At 33.5% G+C, this 12,432-nt stretch overlaps 2 protein-coding genes across 3 annotated transcripts; one reads left to right on the forward strand and one right to left on the reverse strand.

Annotated features, from left to right (window-relative positions):
* Positions 1 to 307: 307 nt before the first annotated feature.
* LOC110606543 (sister chromatid cohesion protein SCC4) lies at positions 308 to 7,243 on the forward strand. Of its 2 annotated transcripts, XM_021745393.2 has the most exons (12): positions 311 to 893; positions 987 to 1,128; positions 1,229 to 1,345; positions 1,489 to 1,990; positions 2,406 to 2,444; positions 2,540 to 2,661; positions 3,302 to 3,448; positions 3,695 to 3,784; positions 4,580 to 4,704; positions 5,239 to 5,444; positions 6,442 to 6,566; positions 6,693 to 7,243. In XM_021745393.2, exons 1-12 carry the CDS (start codon positions 529 to 531, stop codon positions 6,879 to 6,881), a joined length of 2,169 nt encoding a protein of 722 aa, XP_021601085.1. In that variant the 5' UTR covers positions 311 to 528; the 3' UTR covers positions 6,882 to 7,243. The 2 variants fall into 2 exon arrangements, with proteins under 2 accessions (XP_021601086.1, XP_021601085.1); XM_021745394.2 differs by lacking the exon at positions 6,693 to 7,243 and having other exon boundaries at positions 308 to 893; positions 6,382 to 6,516.
* Positions 7,244 to 7,262: 19 nt separating this feature from the next.
* On the reverse strand, positions 7,263 to 8,648 carry LOC110606544 (NAD(P)H-quinone oxidoreductase subunit N, chloroplastic). Its single transcript, XM_021745395.2, has 4 exons — positions 8,104 to 8,648; positions 7,900 to 8,016; positions 7,693 to 7,778; positions 7,263 to 7,566 (listed from the first exon to the last, which is right to left on the reverse strand). Exons 1-4 carry the CDS (start codon positions 8,512 to 8,514, stop codon positions 7,500 to 7,502), a joined length of 681 nt encoding a protein of 226 aa, XP_021601087.1. The 5' UTR covers positions 8,515 to 8,648; the 3' UTR covers positions 7,263 to 7,499.
* Between the last annotated feature and the right edge of the window lie 3,784 nt (positions 8,649 to 12,432).

The following is a 12,432-nucleotide window of genomic DNA, read 5'->3' on the forward strand; positions in this document are numbered from 1 at the left end:
TCAATTTAATTTTCTAAACTATAATTATAATAAATTAAAAAATATAAATTATCATAGAGGTTTACCTAACAAAATTACAAAAGTTTGACATTTACCTTAATCAAATTTACCGCTCTTACTAATTTTTCTATAATATCTGACCGACTAAAATACTAACAGTCGAAAAATTATACTCAGACATTTAGTTTTTCAGTTAAAAAAAAAAGTAATAAAACTTTTTTTTTAATAAAATAATAGAACTAATTTTGCAATTCAAAAATCTACACAAAATTTTGCAAGTATTTTGAAAATCTCAAATCCCAAATCCATTCCCCCAATATGAACACACGGTGGTTCACTGTCCGGAACTCCAATGAATTTGAGTTTTTTTCGGTTTTTTTGTGCTGGTAGGTATTTAAATTTAAAATTTTAAATAATTTAGGTTGAACTGTAAATTAAGGGAGAAACCAAAAGAAAGAAAGATAAAGCCTTGCTTGATTCAGAGAAGCAGAGGAGAAGAAGAAAGAAAACCAAAAAAACCAAAAAAAAATGGAAGCGGTGGCTGAGGGACTATGGGGATTGGCTGATTACCAGGAGCAGAAGGGGGAGATAGGCAAGGCAGTGAAGAGCCTTGAAGCTATTTGCCAATCTCAGGTCTCTTTCTTGCCAATTATCGAAGTCAAAACCCGTCTTCGCATCGCTACTCTTCTTCTTAAACACTCTCACAACGTCAATGAGGCAAAATCCCACCTCGAGCGAGCTCAATTGCTTCTCAAATCCATCCCTTCCTGCTTCGAATTGAAGTGCCGTACTTACAGCTTGTTGAGTCAGTGTTATCATCTGGTGGGTGCTATTCCTCCGCAGAAACAGATTCTCCATAAGGCCCTCGACCTCACTGCTTCCACTGCTCCTGAGTATGCTATCTGTAGTTGTGCAGATGATTACTCTCTTCTTCTTTTTATCTACTTTTGTTTGTTGCTCACTTGCTTTTTGTGAATGAAAATTAGGGTAACAGTTAAATTATGGTCCTGCAACTTCAGTTCACAGCTTGCCAATGCATTGATAATCGAAGGGGATTATCATTCTGCTATTTCTGCTTTGGAATCTGGTTATGATTGTGCTGCTGAAATTTGTTATCCAGAATTACAGGTTTTCTCTTTAAGTTCTCTGTTTTTGTTTGGTCCCCTTTATGCTTGTGGCTTCATTGTTGTAAAATTTTATTTATTTATTTTAATATGGTGTCTCTCAGATGTTCTTTGCAACTTCTGTTCTACATGTGCACCTCATGCAATGGTATGATGATAATTTAGTTCAGTCTGCTCTTAATAGATGTGATCTGCTGTGGGATTCCTTGGGCCCTGATAGAGTAAGCTTACATTTTTTTCTTTTCTAAATTTATTTTTCTTTTCACTGTCTACTACCATTTCTACCAGTGTATTTAATAATGTATTTAGCTTGATTATTGAACTGGATTTCTCCTTACTCATGGTTATTTTTTATCATTTAAAGAGAGAACAATGCTTAGGTTTGCTCTTTTACAATGAACTGCTTCACATATTCTATCAACTCCGCATCTGTGATTTCAAGAACGCTACCCAACATGTTGACAAGTTGGATGCTGTTATGAAGGCTGACTTACAGAAAATGCGTGAAATACAGCGCCTAAACAATGAACTTAATGCCCTAAATCAAAGTCTCTCCAGGCCTGATTTGCCCAACAGAGATAGGTCATTATTGTCTTTGAAGCATTCTCAGATTCAACAGAAACTGACAAGCATGTCTAAATCCTCATCGTTTCCTGAACATTCTCTGGAACCTGCGTACTTTGGAAATTCAAGGCGGGCATCAGAAGATAAGCTAGTGCTGGCACCACCTCCAATGGATGGGGAGTGGTTACCAAAGAGTGCCGTATATGCATTGGTTGATCTTATGTCTGTCATATTTGGCCGTCCACGGGGAAATTTTAAGGAGTGCACCAAGCGCATTCAATCTGGAATGCAAACTATTCAAGGTTGGTTTTTGTACCAAAGTCAGTTTTGGGTCCTTTACCATGTCTGATTTTCAGTTGCATTCTTTAAAGTAACCATAAAGCTGTTATCTGCATCAACTTTCATCCCCCTCCTGCTCAGGCATCCAACTAAGACAGGCACATAACTTATAATCCAGTTCAAAGCACTGAACCTTCCTTTGTTCAACTTTACTGCAGATTTATAATTATCATGTGTACTGGAACCATCGACATCTTTTATTATATTTGAGCAGATTTTGCATTAAACTATTCTTGCACCCTTGAATTTTAGTTCTTGCTTTTACACATTAGGTTCATAGTGAGAATGATTCTGCTTTAATCATAACATTTTACCATTAAGGATTGGTTGAATGCTCAGTTGAGAAATGCGACAGTTATTATTATAATTATTTTGCAGTGGAGCTGGTAAAGCTTGGAATAACTGATGGTGTTAGAGGTTAGCTTCATTTTTTATTGCCAATGAAATATGGTTTCAGTTATTGATATTGTATTGTTACTTGCATTATCTGTCTGTATTTTTATGTCTTGCAGAAGTGGATTTGCGACACTCTGCCATTTGGATGGCTGGTGTCTATTTAATGCTATTAATGCAGTTTCTTGAAAACAAAGTGGCTATGGAGCTCACACGATCTGAATTTGTTGAAGCACAAGAGGTAAGCGGTTTGGTACTTCTACTATTTTATGCTTGTGTACATTAAATCAAACATCTAAAATGTTTTTGTTGCATTATTCATTATGTGTGTACTGTAAGATTTGCAGTTTTTGTTATTATCTTATTAAGCCTTTTAATTTGATAGAATTTTAGGATTGGTGATCTGTGATATGCCCCCTGCTAAGCAAATGAATCAATGAGTTGGACACTGGTCACTTGAACTTTGGGTCCACTATGAGTACCTTGGAATGTGAAACCTGTACTGTACTACTACGCTGAGGTTCCTTCTGTTAGACAGTTGATGATGAGTTCTCCTTGAACCTATGTTGCTCCACTTACTGAGAAATAAATAAAGTTTATATAATCAATTAGTACTTGCATGAATTTTGATCCACTTTTCAGTACTTTACATAAGGATGTCTTCCCTATAGGACACCCAAATGCTTCTTGATCAATTTAATAATTACAGTTTATCAAATACATATCATGATAACATATTAGTTGAACTTCAAACTGTTGAAACTGTATTCACTGTACTGGAATTCCATTGCCTGCTCTTAGGCTATCAGGTATTTCCATCTTTTAAAACTTGATATTTGTTTGTAGTTTATGAAATTAAAGTTTTATAGTTTTTGTTGTAGGCACTAGTTCAAATGAAAGATTGGTTCATTCGCTTTCCAACAATCCTCCAGGCCTGTGAGAGTGTTATTGAGATGCTCAGGGGCCAATATGCTCATTCCGTTGGCTGTTATAGTGAAGCAGCTTTTCACTATATTGAAGCAGCAAAAGTATGTTATTTAATTTCCCCCATTGCTAATAACGGATTGTTCAATTACTAGTCAGTTGATTTTTTGATAATGCTTAGGATACTGAGCCTCATAGTATGTTACTGATAAACTGTGCAAGCTATTTGCTGTATATATAAGTGCTTATTCTGTTTAGTAAGTGCATGTTCACCCTTTAAAATCACTAAGCATTCCTTGTGTGTATGCTTTTATTTGTTTATTTATAATTTTCTTTATTGTGGTGTTCAGCTAACAGAGAGCAAATCAATGCAAGCTATGTGCCAGGTTTATGCAGCTGTCTCTAATTTCTGCATTGGTGATGCTGAATCACTCTCACAGGTTGAATATCTTCTTTCTTGTATATATTGGTTATGTTGATAATTGATGATAAGGAGGTTGCTTGGTATCACTGTAGTTTTTGGGTTTTTGATTTCTGAAAAACTAAAAACTTGTTTCTGGTTTTTATAGACCACTTTCTTAAAACCATTCTCTTTTGCGGAGAAACAAAACCCATTATCTAGATTGGGAAAGCCCATTATTCTTGACACGAACAAAATTCACAAGCAAAGAAAGCAAATGAAAACTTTCTAACATTGCTCATTGAGTTAGATATGGAGATGTTCACTGCAAAAGGTTTTATTTCTCATGTCAATCCACCATAGAGAAAAACCATTTGCTTGAACATAGGGAAAACCTATTTTGGATGGATCATGACCCAAAAACTCTAGAAATTTCAATGAGAAAACACAACATGGTGCGAAATAGACATGCACAGAATTTCATGGAAACAATTTTAGATATTAACTGGAAGCTTTATGAGATACAATTTCTGGTAGATAGTAAAAAGGATGCTGAAAAGGGGAAAGAGGGAGGAGAACATTATTGAGGAGGCAATATTATGAAATTAAGAAGCAAACAACACTAATTTGAAGACACAAAGAATTAGGATAAACGGAAGAAGAAAAGTTGAAAACCAAAAATAGAAACCAGCTTGGTTAGTGAGTTTTGTTTTTTAAACAAATTTGTTAAAAGCTCTTAAAATAAATCCATCTCCACAATGATACCAAACGCTCCTTCAGTTTTAAGTTGTAGAAAGTTTCTTAAATATTGTTATATGAGGTACTTTCCATGCAGGCACTTGATTTGATTGGACCAATTTACAGAATGAAGGATTCTTTTGTTGGAGTTCGAGAGCAAGCAAGTGTCCTTTTCGCTTATGGCCTTTTGTTAATGAGGCAAGACGAGTATGAAGAAGCACGGTACATGCTTCAGAACTTCTCAACCTTAATACAATTTGTTTTAGGTCCAACCCTTGAAGATGCCTGACTTTCAGATTGATGTAACTTAATCCAAATGTGTTCTTATGGCCTTTTAAGTGTGTCCATTCTCCCTGTGCTTTTGCAATCTCTCGAGTAATGGACATACATTCTTATTTCCGAATGACCTGTTTTTACATTCCACATTGTCCTACATTGAAGTTTTTTTCCCTTCTTTTGTAGGCAATAACAAATTTTCTTTCCACTCTTTATCTGTAGCATGAATGTGTCTGTAAGTACCATGACAGACCAATTTGGGACACTCTTGTTTATCATATGGTTTTTAATGCCACTGGATGCTTTTAGAACTTAAATAACTGGAATTGCACATACTTAATGCAAAAATGAAAAAGGAAAAAGGAAATCTCAAGGAGAAAAGGTACAAACATAACATAAGATACTGGCTACATGTGAAGATAATTGTGGAATCATCCTTTATATTTCTCATCTTTTGCTAAAGTAGTGATTTTTATGCAGAACTCGGCTAGCCAAGGGCTTGCAGATTGCACATAATAGCATGGGGAACCTTCAACTTATTGCACAGTATTTAACAATCCTCGGACATCTGGCACTTGCGCTGCATGATACTGTACAAGCAAGAGAGATTTTGAGATCCTCCCTTACACTGGCAAAGAAGCTTTATGATGTCCCAACTCAAATATGGGTGCTATCTGTTCTGACAGGTTTGCTCTTTGGATCAATTTTCCCAGCTAAGACAAGTCAGCTTTTAAACATATTAAATATTTTTCTTGACACATAATAATGCAACATGGATGTTGGCACCCATTGTTTGTAGTTTGTGATTTTGTGTACTTTATGCGTGTAATTCCTCTTGATTTTCACTCTTTTGATACTTAGCATGTCATAGAATTGCAATTCATGGTCACTTTTGTGTTCTGTGCGACTGAAAGGTAAAGAAAGATGATGCTGGTGGAACTGAATAAATGCTTCATCTGTTTGATGAAATATATTTTTATTGCTGGTGTTCGAAGCACATAACTGGTCAAATGAAATTCAATTTCCTTATCAAAGGGAAAAACTAAACTATTTTCAAGGAAAATGACTTTTATTTTAACAGTATCATTTCTGGATTTCCACTCTCCTTAAAATGGAAGAAATTTATGAGGGAATCACATAGCTATACACTCACAAATGCACAGACCATTAATAATCTTTGGCTGTCACAGCAGAGACCAATTATAGATGACAACCAGAGTTTTCTCTTGACATGTAATATTTTATTCTATTCAACTATAAATATAAATGTATGAAGCTGTTATAGGGTCAAATGCACTTTAATCACAAACTATATTTCAAATTGGTTTTCAAGGTAATAACCAAAAGCAGATTATGAAGGCTGTTCGCATTGCAGTTAAGGTATTGTGAACAGTAATCATAAACAGTGTGTACAAGGTTCAGGCTTCATATCATAGGCATCACACAATCCAATAGCAACAGCCATGATGAAATTTTATTGACAGACAATTGAACAATAAGCATTACAAAAGCATTGTTATCATAGACAATTATCTTAAAGCTTAAGATACTGACTGGACGCCCTAAACATGTCCCTAGGAGTTTGATATTGTTAAAAATGCCCTTTATGTTTTCTCATTGTAGGAGAAGGCAGAAGTAATGGTGCAGTAATCTCATCTAGATTATAATGCTTTTGCTTTACAGAGTTATATCAAGGATTAGGTGAGATTGGAAATCAAATGGAGAATGAGGACTATCGAAAGAAAAAGTCTGATGAACTGCAAAAGAAACTCTCAGATGCACATTCATCCATTCATCACATTGAACTGGTACAACAATTTGTTTTCCCCTATCATATTATGGCCTTTGGCCAAGACATGTCTACACATTTGATAAATAGTTTTTTGTCCAAATTAGCTGCCTCACAAGTTTATTTTCATGTATTCTCTAAGCAGATAGACAAAGTAAAACTTGAAGTTAAGCAATTTCAGGAGTTTGACATCAAGCGTGCCATGGCAAATGAATCCATGAGAGTCAATCTAGACATACCTGAATCTGTTGGTTTATCTACTCCAGTACCAAATTCCTCATCATCAAGGCTTCTTGATTTGGATAACAGAAGACGTGGGAAGAGAAGAATTTAGTTTTTGAGTTTTAGGCGTCTGTACATAGATGTATTTTGGTAGGTTATACTAACAGATTGATACTTGAAGCTTAGACAAGGTCGAGTTGAGCACTGTAAACCAAAAGGACCAATAGAGTTGTAGGCATTTCCAGTGATATAGTAAATCCCTTAACATTTCTCTGTAGCTATTGTCGTATTAGAAATTGCATTTTAGGGATTGGCAACAATTCAAAGCTTTAATATGTTTTTATGTTAGTGTAAGAAATCCTTTGATGTATGGACAACTTTGGACTGGATGGGCAAGTGTGAAGTGTGATTATTTAGTGGAATTCTACATTTGTAAATGACATTGGATTCTTCTGGATGCATATTCAAACTATACATCTGACGGGTGTTTTTATGAATCAAATAATCATGGTTGATTTTTATTGGATCTAACATAGTTATATATTGACATTTGGTATAGTCAATATAAATATTCTGAAATTTGTGGGACAAGTATGGTTGATGGAAGTCAATTTTATCAACATTGTCTCCTCCGTAATTGCAGCGAAGCCTTTGAGGTAAAGTGCAAGATCAGAACTGATGCACAGGGTTGATACTGTTTGGATGTCCCTCTCTGGTCCCTTTGAAGTAATTACTCAAGCTTCATTTGCGTGGTAAGTCCTGCAATCTCCTTGAGTGGCTTCCACATGAATTTTCTCCTGCGCATATAATGAATTGATAAACTATTTTTACATGTATGATCTGTATGTAGGATGGAATGGGCTGAAGATTTTAATGGGGAAGAAAATTTGGTCATGAATGAGCCTTGGAGAGGAAAGTTATACCAGTTTCCGCATTCAGCAATGACCCTGACTTTAGGCCGAAGCGAGGGAAGCAATGCCAGAAACTGCAGTTCAGCCTTTGACAGAACCTGCATGAAGACGCATCAATTTACAATCAGTTGCAGAACTAGCTAATGCCTTAATAGCAATTTCCGTGCATGATTTAAGGCATCAAATTCAGTGTTCCGAAATCATGTGGTAGTTACTCACCTTGGCTTCAATTATCCAGACGATAAGTCCTTTGGCATCTGGGGGCAGAGCAGCTAGTCGGTAATCAACTTCTGGTGGAAAGTACCACCTTGCAATGGGCTGCTTCCCAAGATGTGCCTGTAAAACAGGACAGCAATATTTCTTCATCAGAATCATCCATTTGTGGACAAAGTACTTAAAAGGTATGAATTCAAACAAACTTACAGGGCAAACAGGGTGAATCTTGGTAAGAGTTGTCTCAGGATCACCAAGGCCACGAGCAGTGAGGTCTAGGAAGTAGTAGCCTTGGTACCTGAGTCGAGTAAAGTAACGGCCCTCATAGCCTCCTTCATGAGGAGTGTAAATGGCAAGGGCCTTGTGCTCTTCCACATCTGATAGCCAACGTCCTAAATCAAACTTGACCAAATCCCCTCCTATGAAGTCCTCTATTCCTATCCCACTACACCTCACTACCCCACCCACTCGTCTTCCATTTTTACATTTCAAAGAAGACCATCCGGTTCCAAGCCCCATCATCACTGTTTTTTGCTTTGTCGGCTGGTGGTGATGCTGCTTCTGCTGGAGATTGACTGACGGTGGTGTACCCACATGTTGCAGGCAGGTGGCTGCAGCCATTTTCTTTTTCTTTTGTTCAAATTTCAATCAAGTTATTTAATGGGTGGTGCAGAATGAAGTCATGCGAAGTGTAGAATGTTGGATCCAAGCCAATACGATAGACGAGTAGCATTGTAGTGTGGTTTTGAGTTGGATGGTTGAGAAATAAGATAAGAGAAACTGGAATGATAGCGGAGTGAATTTGTCACTAGTGGACAAAGATTCTCTGTGCTAACTATTTAAAAAAAATTAATGAAAAAATTAATTACTAAATTTTTAAAATCTCAGAAATATTTTAATATAATTTTTAAAATTAAAATATTAACTAGTGAGTTTTTTAATATTATAAAGATTAGATTGTAATTTTTTCTATTTGAAAATATTAGAGTAAATGGAAAATAGTTATATTTTTTTAGATTTTCCATTATATTTTGTGTTTTTTAATTTTGTTATAGGATGAATATATTATTTCAAATAAAAGTGTTTTTTCCTTTTTAAATGGGAGAGAAAATGTTTGATGAAAGATATTTCTTGTCCCATAAATAAAGAGAAGTGAAAATTTTCTCAATTGTTTTCCATAAGTTATTTTCCCTTCTCTTCACTTTGCACACATCTCGTCTTAAGCGTTAAAGATGCCTGGACCTAGTTTAAATGCCTTAACCAAATATGTTAGAAAAATATTTTTACATTTTTTTAGTATTTCAGATATTAAAAAAAATTAATTAAAATTTTTTTTATTTAAAGAAAAATTAAGTTAATTTAAAGAAAATAATTTTATTTTTTTAAAAAATAAATCAATTTATATATCGAAAATTTTATTAATATCTTTAAATATGAATTTATTAATATATTTTATTTTTAATTTAAATTAAATAATAAAAAAATAAATTATTTTATTAAAAAATATTTTTTATGAAAAATATTTTTTATAAAAAATAATTGGTTTTCAGAAAATACAGAATTAATATGAGGTTTTATTAAATTGTAAATAATCCTCTAATTTTTAATATTTGAACTAATTGGTTCTTTTATTTAAAATTAATAAATAAGATCGTAAAAATAAGATACAATATTAGTGATTAATATGGTAATTTTTTTTAAAAAAATTAAAATATAAATATATGAGAGACGCAATATATATCTTAATTATGTTATTTTTAAATTTATTAAGATTGAAATATTGTATTTTAAATTTTAATAAAAAACTTTAGACTTCTTTTAAAAAAAAATCAATATTAAATTTTATTTTATTAGTATAGAAATATTTACGATATATATTAGAAAATGATGAGAAAAAAATAATACTAATAAAAATAAATACGAACCTAATTAAATTAATTATAGTAAAATTAACAACTATATCTATATTTATTTATATCAATATATTCGTATGAAAATGAATGAAAAAGCTAATTTTCTCATTCCTATTTAGTAATTTCTATGAATTTTAATTTTTTAAAATTACTCTTTATTTATAATTCTTATTTTTTTATTCTTAAGTATTTTTTTCATAATTTTTATTTATTTTGATTTTACAGAGATTTTCAAATTTAAAATTTAGTATTTATTTATTTTTAATAACTTATCAAATTTAAGTCACATAATTAGACTCCAGTTCATTTATATAAAATAATTTTCAAGAAAATATTTTTTTTATTTTTTAAGTTTTGAATGTATTTATGAAAATTGATGAATGAAAAATATTTTTATAGTAAAAAATAAAGTATGATTATTTTTAAAAAAAAAATGATTTTTTTTTTGAAAAAAGAAAATAATTTGTGTACTTAATTTTATTAATACTATTATATATAAATTATTAATATTATTTATTTTTTAAATTATAATTAATGTATAAAAAAGAAGTTAATTTCTAAAAAAAATATTTTTCAAGAGAAAATATTTTTATATAGAAAATTATTCTCTATAAACAAACATACCCTTAAAAAGAGTTAATTGTATCACACTCTTACTTAATAACTTGTTTAAATTTTAAACATATTTTTCTAAATTCTCTTTATTTAGTATTTTTTTTTCTATTTGTTAGAAATGTCGAAGGCCATTTTTTTCATATAAAATAGACAACACTTTTTTTTTTATTTTTTTATTTTAACATTAGAAAAGTTAAAAATAGTCAGCGAAGCTATATGAAACTCACTCAAAATAGGCAGTGAGCTGTCACTATAAAATAGGGTCTCGTGATAAAAATTTGATAAATCTTAACGTGTTCTCACCTGTAGAAAAGAAGATCTAAGTGTTTCAGGCCGGTTTTAGGACAAGTCTTTCTCAGGTCGAACAAACTCGCCCTCTCAACTTCAGGGCGAATCTCCATAACAAAGTTACCGTTAAATAGCTACAATCTAACAAATTCCCTTTACGCCTGCAATCACAGGATTTTTGACCAATTAATCCATAAAGATTCCTCACCAATAAGCTGGCCACACTATTGATGAATTATCATAGAATGTTATATTATCTCCATCTTCTTATAGTATAAAAGGAGAACGATCACAGACGCAAATATATACTATTCTCTCACACTAATACTCTAAATTCTAAAGATTATACTCGCCATTCTTTTCAACTTACTGACTTAAATATCGGAGTGCCTATTATAGGCGTCAACCACCTCACATTCTCTGTCTTACAGGTGAACCAATTATAGCACAGCTCTGTTGGACCAATTATAGCACAACTCCGTTGGATCAATCGCAGTACAACTCCATTTCGGCCACATTATCAATTTATTTTCAGCAACATCATTTGGTTCCACTGTCAGGAGTTTCATTGAATCCTTTCAGTTCATTTGGATTAAAGTCAGTCTCTTGTTCCTTTTCTCTTGGAAAAGAAATCTCTCCCTTCTTTCTCTCAAAATGGCCAATAATTCACGAGCTGCTGCTAAGGTTGCTAATAATGAAGATGCTATCATTTCTTCCACTCCTGGCGGTGGACAAGGCACACCCCCTATAGCCAGCGAAGCAAATCTCAACAATCTAAGCATTGAGAAAAATACTCCAGTATTTTAGAAGGTTGCATATTATTTTCAAGAAATACAAAACTTGGGAAGAGGTATCGCTCATGGCTCCCAGTGTAACGACCCGAAAATCGGACCGCTACCGGCGCTAGGATCCAGGTCGGCTTAAGGCCGCCGGGACCCGTAGCAAGCCTAACATACATCCTGTGAACCTGTTTAACCCCATACATGATCAACAAAATACATAAAAATTAAAACTTTTCTTTCATTCAAAACTCATTTTCCTTTTTACTTAAAATCATCAAATACATTAAAACATTTTATGAAAACATGGTTTTACCCCTTCTAGAGGTCTCCGACATCCGGGATTCCACTGGACGGTAGGTGTAACGACCCGAAAATCGGACCGCTACCGGCGCTAGGATCCGGGTCGACTTAAGGCCGCCGGGACCCGTAGCAAGCCAAACATACATCCTGTAAACCTGTATAATCCCATACATGATCAACAACATGCATAAAAATTTAAACTTTTCCTTTAAACATCCAACTCAACCTGAACATACATGTACATAGTCATGATCATAATCATGATCCCTCTGTGGGATCTCATCAATGCCCCAACGGGCGATACAACATGAGATGAGTTGGCTTTCATGAACATTATAAAACATTTCTAAGATCATGTATCAACAAGGGATTACAATACTCATAGGGTCAAGCACAACTATAACCTCAATATACCTCATTACATAACATACTGAAATTTCTTACATTACATCATAGTACAATTTGTCATGTCCACAATCTAGCTATTACATAAACATACTTCAAAACTCTGGCTAACCTCCTGGTCTACCCTGTACCTGCAAATCTGGGGTTAGGGGAGAGGGGTGAGCTACGAAGCCCAGTGAGCAGAATAGTAGAAAACAATATATTAAAATTTCATGCTTTCATGGAATGCAACACAT

Source organism: Manihot esculenta, chromosome 18, assembly GCF_001659605.2.
Source record: "Manihot esculenta cultivar AM560-2 chromosome 18, M.esculenta_v8, whole genome shotgun sequence".
NCBI lineage: Eukaryota > Viridiplantae > Streptophyta > Magnoliopsida > Malpighiales > Euphorbiaceae > Manihot > Manihot esculenta.